The sequence below is a fragment of the Oncorhynchus mykiss genome, chromosome 12 (assembly GCF_057628025.1).
Source record: "Oncorhynchus mykiss isolate SJ-2025 chromosome 12, ASM5762802v1, whole genome shotgun sequence".
Classification (NCBI taxonomy): Eukaryota; Metazoa; Chordata; class Actinopteri; order Salmoniformes; family Salmonidae; genus Oncorhynchus; species Oncorhynchus mykiss.
In genome coordinates, this window is record NC_143033.1 from 67911463 (window position 1) to 67933889 (window position 22427).

The window sequence follows — 22427 nt, forward strand, 5'->3', positions numbered from 1 at the left end:
GGCTACTTATTTTTGCACTGGAATTACTACATCCGGTTTGAACATTTTTTATGCTGAGAAATGTGACATTACAGCACTCAGTCTTATTTAGCCTACAAACCTATACACCTTTATATGATGGAATACATTTTTATAAAGAAGTCTAATAAGGAAACATATGTGAATAAGATCATAAACCAATGTAATAAGACTATATAAGTAGAGTAGAGTAGGTTAAAGGAGAGTAGAGTATTACTTTATTAATCCGAATTTGGGAAATTGTTTTATCACCTATAGCATCATCACTGATTACCAGGACAAGACAAGGATAAATGAAACACATATAATAAAACAAGTTCATATTAATATGTACTATATTGGTAAAGTTTGTGAGCAGCTAAGATTCGACACAATCCCTTGTGTGATCTTGGGTTAATAGAAAGTGAAGCTCATTTGGTGTTTTATTGCCCTCTGTATGATGACCCGAGACATGTTCTGTTTGGTAAAATTGTTGGTGCTCACTCATGAAGTGTTTGATTACAGGATGAACACAGGTTGAAGTTCTTTTTCACAATGTGAGTTTTTTTTACATTGCACAATTTATTTTCCTGTGGTGGAGAAGTGTATTGTTTGTGTAGAGAGACAAGGTGAAAATTGTAATAGCTAAGTGTTAAATGCATTTAATTTGTTTAATGTAACATTTTTGTTTTGTGCACACCTACTTGACACTTGATATCGTGTCTTATAAGCCCATACGGGCTGGGCACCATGTTGCTGGTGGTTTCAAGTTTAATTTGTCACATGCACAAGTAAACTGAAATGCTTAACTTGCAAGCCCTACCCAACAGTGCAGTATTCAATATAAAATAATATAACTAATAACAAAATATAAAAAGTAGTTTTTATTGTTATCATAAATATCTACATTGTTAGGTAATTGAAGAAACAGTTACTTAGGAATTACACTTAACTAAGCAAAGTGGTTTCTGAAATTGGGGAACCAAATGCCATTAAGTGGTGAAATCTCACAACTAGCTACCTAAGCAGCTTGCATACAATCACATAATGTTTGTCTCCATTAGGAATGTCTGAGTATTTTGTCTGCTAAATTACCTTTAGTGAAAATAAGAAGTCCCATTAATCTGCGTTGTCATCAATCCTATGCAAAGGCTTACAATTAATTATATTCTTTCAAAAAATAATAAATCTTAAACAAACAGAAACATAGCCAATGCCCCACGTTTCGGCTAGATACCTTTTCATAAACACAACTCCAAATAGAAAGACTGACAAAAGGAGTAATGTTGAATACTATATGTCTAAAGTAAAAAAAATGTTTTTAAGTGCCAACGAATCGTATCTGATTCATAAGAAAAATGTACAGCACAGTTCTGTCTAAGGTGTGTCTATCTAAGGCTGGTGAGGCCTACTTTGGTTAGGGAGTCTCGGGCAGCTGAGGTCAGAGGTCAGGGGGGCTTCGGGCATCTCAGGTCAGAGGGGTTTCGGGCATCTCAGGTCAGAGGGGTTTCGGGCAACTGAGTAGAGGGGGCTTCGGGTAGTTGTGGTCAGTGAGTTTCAGGAGCAGCACCAGTTTTGATTAAAGTGAAACTACATATGTTAAGAACAGTTCCCACTAAGGGGGAAAGAAAAATAAGTAATGGGTTTTACTATGTACACAATAAGAAAAAAACATGCATCAGAGTATAAATATAGGTGTGAAACCTCAGGAGGCTCATCACACATCTTTGACACCTTGACTGGAGGTAAAGTATGGACATTTTTTGGCAATTTGCTCATTTACTGAAAAAGAAATGTTTAATTAACTAGGCAAGTCATTTAAGAACAAATTCTTAATTATAATGACGGCCTACCTCGGCCAATCCCTAACGACGCTGGGGCAATTGTGCGCCACCCCCTGGGACTCACAATCACTGCCGGTTGTGATAAAGCCTGGAATTAAAACAGGGTCTGTAGTGACGCCTCTAGCACTGAGAGGCAGTACCTTAGACCGCTGCACCACTCGGGGGCCCTAGGGATAAGATAATACAAATATTCCCTGAGTTATTCCAATATTTCACAATTGGATACTATTGCTCATAATCAAGAATACCAAGGAAATACTTGTATAGTTACGTCACATGATTGAATGTATGGTGGTCTGTATTAGTAAATAAACCACAGAAATCTCACATTACATTTAGCCCTATGGCCATAATGTTGTTTGTGAGTCAGATAATGTTAGTCTACCTAACAGAACTTCACAGGTAACCAAGTTACTGGCAGCAGTGATATCTGTCAAAGTGTTTTTGAATATGGTCTAAATTGTGTTATATAGTTAAGACTATTGTAACTTGGGACGGCATAAGACATTGCGAGACACAGCCATTACTAATTCAGCCTCAAGCCTCTTATTCTACTGTTGCTACAAATCTAATTATAGAGACCAGGAGGCATGTACCAGGAGACATTTTCGAAACCAGTTAAAGTGCATTTAATGTTCAGTCACAAGGGTTAAATGGTCATGTGGAAAACTGTCTGCCAATGACTGTTTGGGTGAAATAGAGCATAGAGCATCAAACTAATGGTGCACCTGAAAAACCTTTAAAAAGAGTTCCAACATTTCTTGAACATTGACCATTCCATTAGGGAGAGTATTTGCAGTGAGAGGCTGCCTCAGATTCACCCAGCGTCTATTGAGACAGGAAATGTAATTGCTTAATTGGAATCACTAGGTACATATTATTGCCAACCCTTGTTTGTGTAGTACAACAAAACTTGCTGTTCACTGACTATCACTGCATCTTACGGAGCGTACATATCTTGGGAGTGTTTTCGGTGTTGAGGTAAACTAGTTTCTACTTTTATAAATGACATTTTATGAGCTAATACACGTACCAACAATGGCTGTAGGAATAACACAACTTTATCTACTTATGTGTAGCCTAATTACAGAGTGTAATGTCCAGAGCAACGTATCTGTGAGTGCTTGTGTTGTTGATCATAGTGGTATTTTATGTACCTAAAATGTGCATATTTTTTTTCACCCACGAAGCTGAGCCAGATGTGTATATTGGTCTTTCTTGAAATGCATGTTTTAAAGTTAGTCACGCTTGAATGAGTCATAGCGGTATGACACATTTTTTAGTGGAGGGCAGCCTCCTTGCTAATACTGTTGAGGGGTGTAGGGACTTCAGGACATACCACTGACAATGTATGTAAACTTAAATTATTTACTCTACTAATTGTCTAAATCATTGCAATTGATCTTAGCAACTTTGATGACAAGAAGTTGCCTCAGGCAGGGGGAAAATGTTTTTAATATAATAGCGGTGTTGTTATTTTACATGTATTTTAGGCATGCAAAATAGTTGGTTAATAGCATTGGTTGTCAGTGGAGTTGTCAAAATCACATTTGAGGAATTTACACATTGTAACCCTTACACATCCTATATTTTGGTTGTGATGCCCTGAGATTGTGAACAGATCTCTTGAAGAGAGCTGCTATCACATTCAAAAGTTAATGGCAAAAATTGAATTTCCATAATACAAGAGAGAAAATTCAAAATAACCACTTTCTCAAAAAAAAAAAAAATATTCTGTGACATGATTTTGACATCTTATAAGCTGGTTTAGTTTGCTGATAACTGGTTTTAATGAAGCTCCATTTTGACAAAAGTGACACAACTGTGTTATTAGTTTATTTTTATGGAAATATTACAATGTGGTACTTAAATTCTACAGTTGAATGTATTTCTGAACGTATATATTACCTATGTGGTTTATAGAGGTGGTATTACATAAAACCTATCAATTGTAACTTAATTTAGTTAGAATAATTATTAACTACCTGGTAATCACAAGGTCATAGGCGTAGCTGAACTTGAATCTGGTCTTAGAAGAATGAAAAACAGGCAGCATTGTAAAGAGAGACGGACTAGGCTTATCAGCACAAATCTAATTACCCCAACAGGGTCATGCAGAATGAGACATATTCCCATGACAACTGGCAATACAAACACCATGCTAATTCTTATCATTAAGGGATGAGGGTAATGTAGAGCAGCCACTCTCACACACTGTGTGATAAAGGAGAAGTCACAATGTATCTCAAATAGAATACATTGACCTTACAGGAGGTATTGTATTACAGATGATCTTGCATACAAACTACGGGTACTGTCCATTCACATCAGCCAAATGAATCCATAAAGAGTCCTCTGTGTGTCTCATGAGCTCTTCTCCTAGATAATATGATTAGCCTAATTGAATTACAGCCTTTGTAATCATACAGGTTACAGTATGTATTACAGTAACTATGGTTGAAAGAGAATATCAGGGCAAATTACCTGAGTGTCTTTACCTTAACTCAATTGATTGTGCGTCCTCGCTCTCTCATTGCATTAGGTTCCCCCTATCGACAGGACAGGATGGCACTACTCGATTACCCTATTCCAGAGCTAGATGTCACCTTACAAGAGGCAGGCCGTGTGCTCCAGCTCACCCTGAGCCCCGAGCTCTACCCTCAATTCAAAAATACCCTTAGCCAACAGAGGGAGGTCCTGCAGGAGGCCCAAAAGTGCTTGGCGGCTGCCGCCTCTGGCCGAGAGAACTGGGTGACAGAGCAATTCAAGAGCCGGCTGCTTTCATGTACCGACCCCCTGCCCACCTCGACAGCCATCCCTGCTGTCTTGCCCCCCTCCAGAGCCAGGAAGGAGTGTGCCCAACTGGAGAGGGCTGCTGCTCTGCTCTGGGCTGTGGCCAAGATGTATAGTGAGCCTTCGCTGGTAGAGGGTGAGGGGCAAACTGAGCGCACACAGCAATCAGAGGTGTTTGCTGCCAGCCGCATTCCTGGGAAGACCCAAGATGAGATTAAAGTAAGCTTTGGGAGTACTCCGTGTTTTTTTGTGTTTTCATACACCATCTCTGATGATACTGATAACAATTCATCATACTCCCTTATCTTATTGTCATATAATGTGATTATCTCCTACTTCTTAACATGCTATTTGCATTACAGGTATACCAAGACTGCCTCCATGCCATCGTAATCTGTGCTAGAGGGGTATTTTCAGTCAACATACTGCAGCATCCCAGCCCAGGCGGGCCTATGTCCCCTCTACCGTTCCCTGACATCTACAGCCAAGTGGCTCATGTGATGAGCCAACATAGAGCTGCCAAGAACAACAAGCCCTCTGCCATCTGCGGCCTCTCTGCCCTGCAGCGGCAAGCCTGGAGTGCTGTGAGGGAGGAGATCCTGAGAGCAGGTGGGGCAGCGGCCGCCTCACTGGGGTTGATGGAGAGTGCTGTGGTGGCTCTCTCCCTGGAAGACTGCAATGCACCAGCTGATCTGGCAGACACCCTTAATGCTGTCAGACTGGGAGGAGGAGATGGGCCCTGTCTGAGATACTATGACAAGGTACAGTATGGGATGTTTGTGGTAATGTAATTGTGGATGACAACTACTACAATACAGTACAGTGATGCCGTAGTGAATCAACTGGATTCATCAGGTTACCGGATGAGGATATGGACTTGATTTTTGGTGCTGACAAAAATATACCCTAGACAATGGAGTGAAATCAATTGTTCAATATTGAATCAAATTGTAAGTGGATCTTTACTGCACATCAGACATACGTAATTGCACCAAACAAAATTCAGTTTATTAACTCACTGACACAAGACTTGAAAACATAGGTTCCTCTTCCTCTTTTTCTACAGGTGGTGAACCTGGTGGTATTCAAAGACAGCACAGCAGGGATGGTGTTTGAGCACAGTGCACTGGATGGAATGGTGGCTGGGTTAGTGGCTGAGACTGTGTGGTATCTCTCTGAGTCACTTAATGTAGACCTAGTCCAGGCCAACACAGGAAGCAATGGGTCAGCCTATCTTAACAAGGCTGATTCCTCCTCCCCAAGCCCCTTAGCATTCCCACTACATGCATTCCCACTAACTAAAACAGACCCCCCAAAGTCCTCCCCTAAAGCAATTCATCCCATCATCACGTTTGAGGTTCTCTCTTACCCAGATGTCTTTGCTACCCTCCGGGGTCACAGGGGCCTGTACGATGCCTGGATCAACTTTTCCTTGCAGCTCTCCCTGAGGCAGACTCTTGGGGAATCTGCTGCCAGCCACATTCTTGTAACCCCTACCCATATGCGTCACTACAAGCATGGCCGCTGCGATCCAACATACTCCCTCACCATGCAATCCTACCAGCTCATCAGTGCTTTGGAATCCTGCATCGGACCAGACAACAACCCTCGATACACGAACGAACTGCTCCGTCTGTTCCATGTGGCTTTCCTGGAGCACAAAAACCTGATTAAAGCCACTAAAAGTGGACATGGTGTGGGCCCTCACCTAGCAGCCCTACGCTGGTCCATGTCTCCAGACAACCCTCTCAAGAAGTTTCTTGACCCCTTTGGGTGCCCCTCTGTTTACCTTACTGGCAAGGATTTGATGGAGGGAGTGGAGCTTGCTGTAGGGAATGTGTATGCTAAAAACCAACTTGCTGTAACCTACCTGGGGAGAAGAGACCGGGTCCGTATAGTGCTCAATGGTAAAGGCACCTTTTCCACAGTGTTGGAGAAGCTTCAAGATAGCCTGAAAGTAAATCTGAAGCTGGTGATGCTTCTCGCTGTCAGATATTCCATCGCCGGACAAATGGGAGCCATGGAGTGTCTGCTGCAAGAAGAACAAGCAGGAAGAAGGAATGGATCCTCCCAAGGGGAAATTCACAAATGTATCAGTCCAGCAGGCCAAAAACAAGGCACAACAATGTCTAAGTCAACACTTCCCTCTAACTCTGCCTCCAGCATGAGTCCAAACTTCACTCTGGTGATCCATGGTGGAGCTGGGGAGGAGATGATGCTGAATACAAAGGTGGTAGGCGTCATTGAATTTGCTCTCCAGACAGCTCTGACCCTCGGATCACAAGTGCTACAACAGGGAGGCAGTAGTCTTGACGCAGTACAGCGGAGTGTGCAAGCTCTTGAAGACTGCTTTCTGTTCAATGCCGGGAAGGGATCTGTTTTCAACAAAGATGGGAAAAATGAGATGGAGGCGACCATAGTAGATGGAAATGGGATGAACTCTGGATCGGTGGCTTGTGTGCAGAGTGTGAAGAACCCTGTGAAAGCAGCAAGACAGGTCATGGAGAAGAGCGTACACTCACTCTTAGTAGGGGAAGGTGCAGAAGAGTTTTTGCAAGGCTTAGAAGAGAGTGAGAAGCCTATGAGGGCGGAGTACTTCCAAACTGATGTCCGTCGCAGAGAGCTGACAGCAAAACTCAGTACTGGCAACGCCTCCAAGAACAAGCATCCACAGAAAGTGGGAGCTGTTGCTTTGGATCGATGGTGTAGGTTAGCTGCTGCAACGTCCACAGGTGGGTTGGTGGGAAAATGGAAGGGTCAAGTTGGAGACACAGCAGTAGTGGGAGCAGGTATATTTGCTGATGACAAGCTTGCAGTAACCTGCTCTGGTGATGGAGATGTGTTTCTAAGACACACAGTTGCACAAAAAGTGGCCAGTCTCTACCATCATAAAGGCTACAGCCTTAGGGCGGCATGTCGAGAAGTCATGTCTGAGAACTTGAAGGGCAGCTGTGCTGGGATCATTGCTGTAGACGCAAAAGGGGATGCTGTTGTTGAAACCAATGTTGAGGTGTTGTTTGTAGCTTCCATGGTTGGTGGCATTGCACGTGTCGAAGTCCTGAGACCCATGAAGAGTTATTTCAATGTAATCTGGGAGACTGATGAACTAGTTGCTCACCTACACTCCAACCCTTGGACACCAGGTGCCACCATCCTTACCCAAAAGACTCTGAGTGGGCCAAGCAGCATCTTTCAGCTGGTTGAACCAGATTTCTTAGCACTGTTGCAAGGCGCACGGGCTGTTTCAAACCTGCTATGCGAACGACTGGGGGTACAGCGTTGCGCCCTAGTATTTAACCCACATCCCGAGCAGCCGGCCCATATCCGAGTGCTACCACTTCATGGTTTGGAATCCAACTGGCGCTCCCAACCTACTGGGGAGGAGGACTTTCAGGCCTATGACCCAGGTTACTGCACCTCAAAGAGTGGCCCGCGCTGGGAAGATGCAGATCTGGACCAGGTTCAGGCCAAGATTCGGGACAAGCTGCCAATGCCTAACGCACCATCGTGCTATGACTTCTTAGGAGATCCTTCCCACAATGGACTGTTCTGCCGTATTGTGCGTGGGGAGGAGCAACAGTGGCGGGTGTGGGAAGACAGTGATCATGTGGCTTTCCTCACTCCCTACCCTAATACACCTGGACTCACAGTTCTAGTGCCACGTAAACCACTGTCCAGCAACATTTTCCGTCTGGAAGAGACTAATTACACATCACTGATCCTGGCCACTCGTAAGGTAGCTGGACTGCTGGAGGAAGGAATGCATGCTCGAGGTGTTGCACTCATCTTTGAGGGCTTTGAGATTGATTATGCCCATGTCAAGCTGATCCCTCTGGTTCCTCCACGTGGTGACAAGCCTGCTGAGGTGTTCCCAGAGTACTTCCAAAGCTACCCCGGCTACGTCTCATCTGTCGATGGCCCTCCCGCCAGCCCTGAAACTCTAAAGGAAATCCACACCAAAATCACACTTTGCAGGCCTCCTCGTTCCTGGGAGGATCCACAGAGCCACTCCATGTTAGCCATCAAGAGCCAGTGGTACCGAAATCTCTTTCAAATTCAAAATACTCTCTTCCACAACACAGTGGAGTACTTCAACAACACCTGTCAGTACGCGTACGCCCTGACTCCTCTCACCACTGACACAATCTCCTCTCCGATGGGCCTGGGATCAGACTCCGAGCCCGTTTACGTCAACTTGCTGGGGCAGGATGTGTACTTGGCTGACTCCATGCAATTTGTGCTGGAGTATTTCTTGCGATTCCAAGAAAACTTGCCAGGGACATACTACGTATCGCCAAGTTTCCGGGGAGAAGATCCAGATGCCACTCATCTTAACCAGTTCTACCATGTTGAGTGTGAGCTCCTGGGCGACATGGATACTGCCATGCACATAGCTGAGGGATACGTGGCTCATCTCACCAATGCAATGCTGAAGAAACACTCCAACATCATACTGAACTCTGCTGGGACCCTTTCACATGTCAAGGACTTACTGGAGAAGTTGGAGGGAGGAACCCCTCTGCCAAGAGTCACTCTGGACAAGGCCATCCCTATGATGCCCTCTCCAGACTGCTTGGAGTGGGTACAGGACGGCCAGCCCCAGTTTGGCAGGAAGTTAACCCGCAAAGGAGAACGGGTTTTGATTGAGAAGTACGGAGGCGCTGTTTGGCTGACAGAGATGGACCACCTGGGAGTGGCTTTCTACCAAGCATATGTGGAGGGCTCGGGCAGACGCAAGGCAAAAGCATCGGACCTCCTCTTGGGATTGGGGGAGACTCTGGGTCTTGGGGAGCGTCACTCCACCCCTGAGATGGTGCAAGAAGCCCTCAGACATCATGCAGTCCCAGAGGAATCCTACAAGTGGTACATCAACATGCGGCAGGTCATTCCTCTACTCACCAGCGGGTGGGGTATGGGCACCGAACGCTACTTGTGTTGGCTGCTTCAGCATAATGACATCAGAGACATACATATTATACCCCGTATGAAGGCCAGGAAATACATGCCTTGAAATATCCTTAACCCACTAGTTACCCAAAGACGGATGAAAAACTTGCCTAACTGTCAGCTCTTTCATTGAACGTCCTAAGGGATTCAAGGTGTATTTTTTAATTTGACTATTTTCTACATTTAAAAAATAGTGAAGACATTACTACTATGAAATAACACGTGTAGAATCATGTAGTAACCAAAAAAAGTGTTAAACAAATCTAAATATATTTTATATTTGAGATTCTTCAAAGTAGCCACCCTTTGCCTTGATGACAGCTTTGCACACTCTTGGTATTCTCTCAACAACCTTCATGAGGTAGTCACCTGGAATGCATTTCAATTAACAGGTGTGCCTTGTTAAAAGTACATTTGTGGAATTTCTTTTCTTCTTAATGTGTCTGACCCAACCAGTTGTGTTGTGACAAGATAATTGTAGACAAGCCAATTGTACCATTTTTTTCCCCCCAAAGCAAGATTTTGTTACATGTAGAACCATCGTTCTGTCTGTAATTCTTAAAAGTATCTGTCAGTAAATCCTTCTATGTAAAACTTTTAATCATTCTCTATCCTTGATACAAAATATTTGGTTACATGAGGAATAACTAATTCACACAATAGTTCTTAACATTTCACACAAAATAATTACTGTTCACAGGCATCTCAACTGTCTAAAAAAGTGAGAGAACATATTTGCTAACATAACACATTGGTCAAGGTGAACACTTCTCTGGCCTATTTAAGAAAATGGATGTTTTGCGTATGATTATAAAAACACTTGAGAATACCATACTTGTGTGAATTTTCAAATACTATTGTGGTTTGTTTCATATGTATGATTATTTTAATTGTTTCCTTTATTACCAAGGCATTAATAAACGCTGTCTTCATCAGCCATCAAACAATGTAAATCTATTGTACTTTGTGGTATTAGTACCATTCAAATTAAAAATTGTTGCTGTGTCATATTGTTGCCTTATTCTTACTTCTAGAATGCTTTGAGTAGGGCCTAAATAGAACAACAGTAGTAGACATGGTTTGTAACAAGCGGAACTCCCAAAACAACAATCTCCTAAATCTCTTCCATTGCCAAGAGTCTCTCTTGAGGGAAAATATGTTTGCCTGAAAATGCACAAGATCACAAATCGAAGCAACAACTTCACAACAACACAACACTTCGTGACACCCGAGAAACACAGAGAGAGTAGTCTTGCACTTTTGAAAGACTGCGCAGGTTTGTGGACTTTATGAACCTAAACACTGAGATAACATTTAAGTTCATTGATAATCAAAGGGTCAGTCGAGGTAAACTCCTCGGAATTCAGCAAATCACTAAATTCCTCAAGTTGTCAAATAAGCAGAAGTTTATCAAATAGGCTAGAATTGAACAAATAGAGGCAGGCCAGGGATCAGGTTTGTCCTTTCTTTCAATTGCCCAGACGATGAGCTATGCACAAGCCAAGCATTGAGCATGTAATCAGAGCCCCATGACAAAGCACACATTCCCACAGCTGAGGCCATCTCCCACAGGGCAGGCAGCACAACATCGCATCTCTGCAGGGTTTGACCCAGGCAGGATTCAGATGGGCACACGGAAACACACAGAGAGAACTGGGTACAGTGTTATCCATCTCTCACAAGGTCACATCGGATGATGGCATAATCCTTCTCCATGGCACATATCCATTGCACATTCCAGGTCTAACTACATACTGTACAGTTAAACCATAGTTGTAATGTGGTATCAATAAGAGCAAACTGATTTATACAAACACCCTTTTGGAGTTTGATTACTTGTTACTGTACTCCCCACTGATAGATGTACACTACTTCTATGACCAAAGTTCCAAAGACTGGACCTAAATGTGTGTATAAACGCTCAAACAAGAGATTTTGCAACGATTTCCATGTCGAAAGGTGTGAATAATATTTGTTGGTCTGATGTGTGTAATGAGGAACATGCGGACGCTGCACTTGAAGCATTCATGAAACTGCTTCTTCCAGTTACTGATAGGCATGCACCCATCAAGAAACGGACTGTTAGAGCTGCCAAATCCCCATGGATAGACGACAAATTGAAAAACTGTATGGGTGAGAGGGATGAGGCAAAGGGAATAGCAAATAAGTCTGACAAGGCAGCAGACTGGCAAACATACAGTAAATTTAAAAATACCATAACTAAACAAAAATAATAAGAAACTATACTTTGGAAGAAGGATAAATGATTTGAAGAATGATAGTAAAAACCTCTGGAGTACTTCAAATTAAATTCTAGGCAAAAAAGCAAACTTTGCTCCGTCCTTCATTGAGGCAGATGGCTTGTTCATAACAAAACCCTTTGATATTGCCAACCACTTTAATAACTTGTTATTGTTGACAAGATTAGCAACCTTTTGTATGACATCCAAAAAAACAAATGCTTAAAGGAAGGGTACAAAATAAATATCTGCAGCATTGAAGGTCCCCAAGAACACAGTGGCCTCCATCATTCTTAAATGGAAGAAGTTTGGAACTACCAAGACTCTTCCTAGAGCTGGCCGCACGGCCAAACTGAGCAATCGAGGGAGAAGGGCCATTGTCAGAGAGATGACCAAGAACCCAATGGTTACTCTGATAGAACAGAGTTCCTCTGTGAAGATGGGAGAACCTGGCACCATCTCTACGGTGAAGCATGGTGATGGCAGCATCATGCTGTGGGGATGTTTTTCAGCGGCAGGGAATGGGAGACTAGTCAGGATCGAGGGAAAGATGAATGGAGCAAAATACAGAGAGATCCTTGATGAAAACCTGCTCCAGAGTGCTCAGGACCTAAGACTGGTGCGATGGTTCACCTTCCAACAGGAAAACAACCCTAAGCACACAGCCAAAACAATGTAAGAGTGGCTTCGGGATGAGTCTCTGAATGTCCTTGAGAGGCCCAGCCAGAGCCCGGACTTGAACGAATATCTCTTGAAAGACATGATAATAGTTGTGCAGCGACGCTCCCCATCCAACCTGACAGAGCTTGAGAGGATCTGCAGAGAAGAATGGGAGAAACTCCCTAAATATAGGTGTGACAGGCTTGTAGCGTCATACCCAAGAAGACTCAAGGCTGTAATCTCTGCCAAAGGTGCTTCAACAAAGTACTGAGCAAAGGGTCTGAATACTTACTCTGTATGTAAATGGGATATTTAAAAAAAATATATATATATATAAATGTGCTAAAAATATATATATGTTTTGCTTTGTCATTAATGGGTTATTGTGTGTAGATTAATGATAAAAAAAACTATTTTAGAATAAGGCTGTGATGTAACAAAATGTGGAAATAGTCTGAATACTTTCCAAATACACTGTAGGTAAATTGCAGTTGGTCCTGAACAACGCAGCACATATCGCAATTAGGTGTGCATGGAGGGAAAGTGTCAGTAACATGCATTTCAGTCTCTCCTGGCTCAAAGTTGAGGAGATATTGATTGCATCACTTTTAGTCTTTGTGTGAGGTATTGATATGTTGAAGGTACCGAACTGTCTGTTCAAGCAGTTGGCACACAGTTTTAGTAGTCATTGGTACAACACAAGACATGCAACCAGGTCTCCTCAAAGTCCCCAGGTCCAGAACAGAGGCTGAGAAACACAGTATTAAATAGAGACATGACGACACGGAACTCTCTGCCACCCTAGGTAACTCAAGCTAACAATAAAACCAGTTTTCAAAAACTGATTAATGAAGATCTTACTGCACAAAGGGGACTGTGAAGAGACAGTCTTTTTTATATATATCTTGTATGGTAATTTGCACTGTACTATGAATTAGACCTACATAGTGTGTGTATGTACTGATATGTTGGCTATGTGTGACGTTTTAAATTGATGTATTTCAGTCCTTGACTAATAACGTTCAGTACATTGTAGTATGCCATGTTTCATGTGGACCCCATGTGCAGCTGACGCTTTTGCAGCGGCTAATGGGGATCCTAATACTGTAAATACCAAATTGTACTCTGTATAAACAATAGAAGATTAGTGACATTATACATAGGGACTCCCTCTACGGGTGATTTGTTGGACATGCAGGGGTGGAAGTGAAGTTGCCTGCATAAAATGGGTCAGAAATAACACTAAACATGCAATATTGCATTATGTTATTAAGAAATTTGCAGATTTTGATAAATACCTGGAAATCATGACCCCTGTCTCATAATTGTGTGGAAAAAGTGGAACAACAGACTTGAAATCAAAATGGTACACGTTTACAGTTCCACAAATGACCTACAGAATGAAGGGCCAGTGAAAGCTAATGAAGGTTACTGGAATCACGTGCATGCATCAAATTGCGTAATAGTTCAGAGAAGGGTTGCCATGATCTTAGTTTTCTAACATTTAGGCGACTTTGATAATGTATTCGGCGCTAGTTTTTGGCCGCCATGGCAATTCATAAAAAATATATATTTCACTGTGACCTGCTGCTGACTATCAGGCAGTGAGGCAGCCTATTTCTGAGTGACAGAGAGAGTGGTGGAGAAAGAGCAGCAAGAGTGCACTTCGTCACAATTTTTAACCAGTTGTATGTAGGCTATATAGATTATTATTATTATGGGGACACCCATTTCCAAACTATTTTCCATAAAACATATTAACGCGCTAAAACTGATGCGCATCAACAAATAACGATGACAAAGCACAGGAAAACTACTTTAGGTGCTCTAGAGCACATTAGATAAATTCGCTCGGAGGTGGTTTAAACTGCATTCTAATGTCGAAAACCATATCAAGCGAAGGACTAAAAATGCTCAGCTCTTGGGTCTCGAGCGCTAAGTGGACATTTGAAATTGAAGTTATGGAACGGGGAAAAGTCCACAGCGAAACTGACAATGACACACTTGCATCTATCGGTCATTAGCGAATTCATTTACATGCCTATGTAGGCTACTGTAGCCTACTATATTATACAATAAATATGTTGAAATTAAGATATCACTGGAATCATTGCAAATCAATTTGTTCCACTTGTGTAGCCGACTTTGAGCTGGCAAACTGATTTAATCAATTGCCGATAACTTCAGTTTATTGTTGTTGTAGACTTGTGTTATGTAATTATTCATGTCCATTTTTAGTTCATGAAATTGGAAGTACTCAATTGTGATCATGGTCACAGGTCTATCGCAATTGCTGATCAGCTGTTGTTATAATGCATTAGATTGAAGGTAACAGTCAGCTAGATTAGGCTACAGATTTTTAAAAAATAAAAAAAGCTGGCAGTTGTTGACCAGCACTCGCTATGGACTCCCTGTACAGGTGATTTGTTGGACATGCAGGGTCAGAAATAACACTAAACATGCAATATTGCATTATGTTATTTTTCCAAGAAATTTGCAGATTTTGATAAATAGCTGGAAATCATGACCTATTCGGTCTCATAACTGTGTGGAAAAGGTGGAACAATATTAGACTTGAAATCAAAATGGTACACGTTACAGTTCTACAAATTACCTACATAATGAAGGGCCAGTGAAAGCTAATGAAGGCGTCATACCAGTATCACATCCATGCATCAAATTGTGTAATAGTTCAGAAGGGTTGCAATTAGGCAACTTTGAAAATGATGTCACTGGTGAACATGTATTTGGTTGCTTGTTGCTGGTTTTTGGACTATTTCTAAATTGCACACCTACTCATTCCAGGGTTTTTCTTTAGCTTTACTATTTTCTACATTGTAGATTAATAGTGAAGACGTGTGCAAAGCTGTCATCAAGGCAAAGGGTGGCTACTTTGAAGAATCTCAATAGAAAATATATTTTGATTTGTTTCACACTTTTTTGGTTACGACACATGATTCCATTTGTGTTACATCATAGTTTTGATGTCTTCACTATTATTCTACAATGTAGAAAATAGTAAAAATGAAGAAAAACCCTGGAATGAGTAGGTGTGCCCAAACTTTTGACTGGTACTGTAGTAACAGTCAGAAAAGTGTAAAAAGGGCAAATTATATTTTCTCTTGTGACATATTCCATTTCCTTTATTAGTCACATTAGCTTGCAATAATTATTATTTTGATGGAAAACCGAATTTTGATTCTAAAGTTGTTAGACGTTAAGTCAAGCCAGCAGTAGCAGCGCTAGGAGACTTGACTGAGATGCCCTCCTATGAGCACATCCAATCTGCCCTGTCCAGCAAGGACAGACGCCTGCCTCGCATGTACAGCCTCTTCCGATAGACCTCCCTGCGTTTACCCTGACACCAATGTATATATATACTGGACACTGACCTACACTACCGGTCAAAAGTTTTAGAACACCTACTCTTTCAAGGGTTTTTATTGGCTAAATGTTGCAACTCCCCTCTTCCTGCGCAAAATAAAAAGTGAATACTTTTCAGGATTTTTGAGCGGGTTTTGGATTAGAATTTTGTTGAAGACATGGCAACCTTGATTCAAAGTTCAAGACAAGGACAATCATGGCGGTGCAAATCCAGGAGTTTGTTTCAGCCAAATGGCTTGCAGATATGATAAAGAGCAACCTTATTGGACCGAATCTTCGAATTCTGGATACATCCTGGCATGTACCGATATTAAAACGCGATGCAAATGCAGAATTTAACCAACAGCACATACCTGGAACTTCGTTCTTTGATATTGACAAATGCTCTGACAAAACTTCCTCGTTGGACCATATGCTCCCAACTGCAAACTACTTTGCAGAGTATGTGGGGGGTTTAGGTATAGGAAACAATACACATGTAGTAGTGTACGATACCAGCGATTTTGGGTCATTCAGCGCACCCCGAGTGTGGTGGATGTTCCGATTATTTGGGCACAATTCTGTATCGGTCCTGGACGGGGGTATGAAGAATTGGCTGGCCGAGGGGCATCCTGTCACTGCAGAATACACCATTCCAGGACGTGCGGACTTCAAGGCGACCGCCAATCAATCATGGGTCAAGTCATATGATGATGTGCTGAAAAACATCGAGACCAAACAGGTGCAAGTTATTGACACAAGACCCGCCGGCATGTTCCGGGGAACTGAACCAGAACTAAGAGATGGTCAGTGGGAGCATATGCAAAGATTTATTTTGTCCTCCTAGAATTGATTACATTTGATGGTATTATACATTTTTGCTAATATGATTTTTTAAATGTCAAGACATATTTTGTCCCAATTATTTTTTAAATAAAATCTCATCTTCCCTCTTTCTCTATCCCCCTCTCTTTACCGCTCTCCTTATCATTTTATTTTGTTCTCTCACACACAGACATTGAGCCTGGCCACATTCCTGGTACTATCAACATGCCTTTTACCAAGTTCATGGATGCCTCAGGCAAGGAGTTGGAGCTTGAAGTGCTGGCAAAAATGTTTCGAGAGGCAGGGGTGGACTTGGAGAAACCTTTCTGGGTAACCTGTGGGTCAGGGGTCACTGCATGCCACGTGGTTCTGGCTGCTCACCTGCTGGGACATTCAGGGTCAGTGTCTGTGTATGACGGGTCATGGTATGAATGGTTCAAAAGGGCTGCCCCGGAGCATGTCATCTCTGAGGGCAAGGGGAAGCAAGTGTGATGTGGAGAGAAGGGTAGAAATGAGCACTAAGAAAATTACTGTTGAATGAGCAGGGAGGGGACACTATGACCCACAAAGGAAGCTACAGATTGCACAAAATATGGAGGGTTTAACTGATTTTGACTGACGATTTTTGCTGAGTTGGATGAATGTGTCATTGTGAAAGAGTTCACCATTCAAGAGTCCATGAATACAGTATGCCTATGTTTATATTCAAGATGTCCAATAAAGGTGTTACAAACTATGTGATATTAATTCCTTAATAAAGATGAGAAGGATGGAATGTTTGAGGTATTCGGGTTAGAATTGGACTATGGTTGAGTTGTATGCTCCTACTTAGGGGATTGCAGCCTGGCAACATTGTCTTGTAGATGTTGCCACTGCCAGACATTTTCTAAGGGACTTTTAAAATAATGAAACTTGCTTCTAATGCACCATGAAAATGTAAGGAAAACGTCATTTTCATGGAGTTGTAGTTGCCTTGGTGTGACCTTGTTATGAGATGTAGGCTCATGAAATGTCAAGGGGTTTTTCTAAGTGCAGTTCGGTTTTAGTATTAACAGAATTTTGTCAGTTCGATTGCAGGATGCCACTTTGTTTAATTTGTACAATAAAAATATGGCATCTACTGTACAAAGTTCTCTGTATTGTATTTGTTTCAAAGTATAACAACTTTTACCATATACAGTAGTCCTTTGTACAACTTTTACTTATTCATGGTAATTTTTTTACTTTGGTTAGACAAGAAGTAAACGTGAAGACTTCAATGTCCAACGCGTCTACTTTTTACATAGATGGTCATCAATCTAGTATGTGTAGGTCTATATTTTTTATGGTAACAGCCTTTTAGGTTATACCACATTTTTCTGTCACGCCTCGCTTCGCGTTTCTAGGAAACTATGCAATATTTAGTTTTTTTATGTGTTATTTCTTACATTGGTACGCCAGGTAATCTTAGGTTTTATTACATACAGTCGGGAGGAACTACTGGATATAAGAGCAATGTCAATTCACCATCATTACGACCAGGAATACGACTTTCCCGAAGCGGATCCTGTGTTTTGCCCACCACCCAGGACAATGGATTGAATCCCAGCCGGCGAACCAAAACAACGACGCTGTAAAAGGGGCAGACGAAGCAGTATTCTGGTCAGGCTCCGGGGACGGGCACATCGCGCACCGCTCCCGAGCATACTACTCGCCAATGTCCAGTCTCTTGACAACAAGGTTGATGAAATGCGAGCAAGGGTAGCATTCCAGAGAGGCATCAGAGACTATCGTTCTTTGCTTCACGGAAACATGGCTCACACGAGACATGCTATCGGAGTCAGCCAGCTGGTTTCTTCACGCATCGCGCCGACAGAAACAAGCATCTTACTGGTAAGAAGAGGGGTGGGGGGGGTATGACATGATTAACGAGACGTGGTGTGATCATAACAACATACAGGAACTCAAGTCCTTCTGTTCACCTGACTTAGAGTTCCTCACAATCAAATGTCGACCGCATTATCTACCAAGAGAATTCTCTTCGATAATAATCACAGCCACATGTATTCCCCCCCAAGCAGACACATCGATGGCCCTGAACAAACTTTATTTGACTATGTAAACTGGAAACCACATATCCTGAGGCTGCATTCATTGTAGCTGGGGATTTTAACAAGGCTAATCTGAAAACAAGACTCCCTAAATTCTATCAGCATATCGATTATGCTACCAGGGCTGGTAAAACCCTGGATCATTGTTCTTCTAACTTCTGCGATGCCTATAAGGCCTTCCCCCGCCTTCCTTTCGGAAAAGCTGACCATGACTCCATTTTGTTACTTCCAGCCTATCTTTTCAATGGGATTTCATTGAGAATCCAGATTTCTAAGGGACCTTCTTGCAGTTCCTATCGCTTCCACTTGATGTCAACAGTCTTTAGAAATTGTTTGAGGTTATTCCTTTGTGTAATGAAGACGTACGACCATCTTGAACGAGGGTCACTTGAAGTGTACTGTTAGATAGAGGCGTGTGACCAGAAAGCATGCTTCAGGTTGTTTTCTTCCTATATTGAACACAGATCATCCAGTCTTCAATTTTATGGATTATTTACGTTAAAAAAATACCTGAAGTTGTATCACAAAAGTAGTTTGAAATGTTTTGGCAAAGTTTACAGGTAACTTTTGAGATATTTTGTAGTCACGTTGAGCAAGTTGGAACTGGTGTTTTTCTGGATCAAACGCGCCAAATAAATGGACATTTTGAATATATATCAACGGAGTTAATCGAACAAAAGGACCATTTGTGATGTTTATGGGACATATTGGAGTGCCAACAAAAGAAGCTCGTCAAAGGTAAGGCATGAATTATATTTTTATTTCTGCGTTTTGTGTCGCGCCTGCAGGGTTGAAATATGGTTTCTCTTTGTGGTGCTATCCTCAGATAATAGCATCGTTTGCTTTCGCCGAAAAGCCTTTTTGATATCTGACATGTTGGCTGGATTCACAACAAGTGTAGCTTTAATTTGCTATCTTGCATGTGTGATTTAATGAAAGTTTGATTTTTATAGTAATTTATTTGAATTTGGCGCTTTGCATTTTCCCTGGCTTTTGGCATATCCCAGAGAGGTTATTAAGGTTTTTGATTCTCCTGTGCCCGGGAGGGAAGTGGCTCAAACTACTGCAGGTACATCAGAACTCTCGTAGTGTGACAGACTATGCAGTAGATTTTTGCACATTGACCACTGAGAGTTCCTGGAATCCGGAGGCTCTTTTTGACACCTTCCGCCAAGGACTGTCGGAGGGGATAAAGGATGAGCTCGCAGCTCGGGAAATACCACGGGACCTTGATTCCCTCATCGCCCTTGCAATTAGGATTGATGGGCGCATACAAGAACACCGGTGTGAGAGGAGGTCGGGTCTTGAGAACATTCATTCCTCTGCTGATGCAGGTGCCCGTCTGAAGGAATGCGGAAATCCCCAAAGTTTGTATTTTCAAGGATACCCGAAAACACCCGAGGTTCCCAGAGAACCATCGGCGACGGGTGATTTGGATACTCCTTAGCCAATGCAACTGGGAAGAGCTAGATTATCGGTTGGGGAATGCTCACATAGGCTGAATTCTAACTGTTGTCTGTACTGTGGAGGGTTGGGACATTATATAGCCACTTGTCCAGTTTAGAAACCCTCTTCTTTAGTGGGTACAAGTATTTTTTTGAGCCAGCTTGAGAGACTAACTTCCATCACCCGTTCACCTTTTTTTTGTGATTCTGCTGTGGAGAGACCAGTCTATGTCTCCCCGGGTGCTCATTGACTCTGGGGCTGATGAATGTTTTATGGCTGCTACCATGGTTTCTAAATTAGGTATTCCCCCTCAACTTCTCTCTTTCTCCATGGATACAAGGGCACTGGACATCATATAGGGTATTAGGAAACCACAGTGAGATCTTATAGTTCCTCCTCATCGATTTCCCCCCCAATGTTCCTGTAGTTTTCTTTGGCTTCAGAAACACAATCCTGTTATTGACTGGACCACGAGCTTCATCCTGGAGCAGCACATCCGTCCCTGCGACATTCCCCTCAGGACGTAAGCAAAGCCACGGATGTTTCTGTAGTCCCCACTGAGTACCATGACCTCCTGGAGATCTTCAGTAAGGCACCGTCCTTATGACTGCACCATTGATCTCCTCCCAGGCACCACACCACCTCGTGGTCGGCTATACTATTTTTCCGGCCTGGAGACCAAGGCCATGGAGGAGTACATAGAGGATTCTCTGGCTACTGGAGGCATGCGTCCGTCTGCACCTCCTGCCGGCGCAGGGTTTTTCTTTGTGGAGAAGAAGGACAAGACCCTGCATCCATGCATTGACTACCAGGGTCTGAATGATATAACAATCAAGAATTGTTACCCCCTACCACTCCTCTCCTCGGCTTTCGAACCTCTCCAGGGGGCCAACATTTTTTCCAAACTGGACCTTCGGAATGCCAACCGCCTGGTTCGGATACACAAAGGAGATGAGTGGAAGACAGCTTTTAACACAGCCAGCGAACATTATGAGTACCAGGTCATGCCGTTTGGACTCACCAACGCCTCCGCTGTCTTCCAGGCTCTGGTGAACGATGTGCTCAGGGACATGCTAAACCGTTGTGTTCTACTACCTTGACAAGATCCCGTTTTTTCCCCCAGTCTGCCCAAGAACACGTTCTTCATGTCAGAAAAGTCCTTCAGCGCCTTCTGGAGAACCAATTGTTTGTGAAAGCCGAGAAGTGTTAGTTCCACCGCTCTACAATCTCCTTTCTGGGATATGTCATCGCTGACGGAAATGTCCAAATGGATCCTGAAAAAGTGAAAGCACTGGTACAGTGGCCTCAACCTACGTCCAGGGTGCAGTTACAATGTTTCCTGGGGTTTGCTAACTTCTCCGGCCATTCCATTCGGGGCTACAGCACGCTGGCGGGCCCCCTCTCTGCACTCACCTCTCCCAAAGTACAGTTCACAGAGCCTTCGTGGACCTGAAGCATCGGTTCACCACAGCACCCATCCGGATCCGTCCCGTCAATTTGTGGTAGAGGTTGATGAACCAGCGATCTGCCCAGGACCAAAAGCTCCAAGTCTGTGCCTTCCTGTCCCATCGTTTCAATCCTGCAGAGAGGACCTACGACGTAGGCAACCGAGAACTCCTGGTGGTCAAGATGGCACTGGAAGAGTGGAGGCACTGGCTGGAAGGAGCAGAACAGCCATTCTTGGTTTGGACCGACCATAAAAAGTGGAATATCTCCATACAGCCAAGCGCCTTAAATTCAGGCAGGCCTGGTGGGCTTTATTGTTTACAAGATTCAACTTCACCATTTCCTACCGCCCAGGGTATACAAATGTGAATTCTGACGCCCTCTCCCACCTATACAGTTCCTCTGCCACACCCTCGGTCGCTGAAACCATTCTCCCTACCTCAGGCCTTGCAGCTTCAGTGGATTGGGGCATTGAAACCTTGGTCCGCAAGGCACAATGTTCCCAGCCTGAACCTGAAGGGGGCCTGGCTAACCAGTTGTTTGTCTCTAACTCAGTGTGGTCCCGGGTCCTAGAATGGGCTCATTCCTCCAGGCTGACCTGTCATCCAGGTTCCGTCGTACCCTAGCCTTCCTCCGACAATGTTTCTGGTGGCCCACAATGGTTCCTGACGTCTCTGCCTTCGTCGCCGCGTGCACAGTGTGTGCTCAGAACAAGACTCAACGGCAAGCTCCTTCTGGCCTCCTTCAGCCCCTGCTTGTCTCTCATTGTCCCTGGT

The 22427-nt window shown here is 43.1% G+C and overlaps 2 protein-coding genes across 2 annotated transcripts; both read left to right on the forward strand.

Moving 5' to 3' along the window:
* The first annotated feature begins 2604 nt into the window (after positions 1-2604).
* On the forward strand, positions 2605-10589 carry LOC110538022 (uncharacterized). Its single transcript, XM_021624555.3, has 4 exons — positions 2605-2822; positions 4384-4853; positions 4997-5395; positions 5701-10589. Exons 2-4 carry the CDS (start codon positions 4407-4409, stop codon positions 9643-9645), a joined length of 4791 nt encoding a protein of 1596 aa, XP_021480230.3. The 5' UTR covers positions 2605-2822; positions 4384-4406; the 3' UTR covers positions 9646-10589.
* Positions 10590-15754: 5165 nt separating this feature from the next.
* LOC110538024 (3-mercaptopyruvate sulfurtransferase) lies at positions 15755-17798 on the forward strand. The gene is made up of 2 exons (XM_021624557.3): positions 15755-16650; positions 16860-17798. The coding sequence occupies exons 1-2, from the start codon at positions 16062-16064 to the stop codon at positions 17159-17161; spliced, it is 891 nt and encodes a 296-aa protein (XP_021480232.3). The 5' UTR covers positions 15755-16061; the 3' UTR covers positions 17162-17798.
* The last annotated feature ends 4629 nt before the right edge of the window (positions 17799-22427 follow it).

Coding starts and splice junctions, on each gene's coding strand:
- LOC110538022 (XM_021624555.3), top strand. CDS start 4,407: ATGGCACTACTCGATTACCCTATTCCAGAGCTAGATGTCACCTTACAA. Junction 4,854..4,996: donor AGACCCAAGATGAGATTAAA/GTAAGCTTTGGG, acceptor TTTGCATTACAG/GTATACCAAGACTGCCTCCA. Junction 5,396..5,700: donor GTCTGAGATACTATGACAAG/GTACAGTATGGG, acceptor CTTTTTCTACAG/GTGGTGAACCTGGTGGTATT.
- LOC110538024 (XM_021624557.3), top strand. CDS start 16,062: ATGGCGGTGCAAATCCAGGAGTTTGTTTCAGCCAAATGGCTTGCAGAT. Junction 16,651..16,859: donor TGAACCAGAACTAAGAGATG/GTCAGTGGGAGC, acceptor TCTCACACACAG/ACATTGAGCCTGGCCACATT.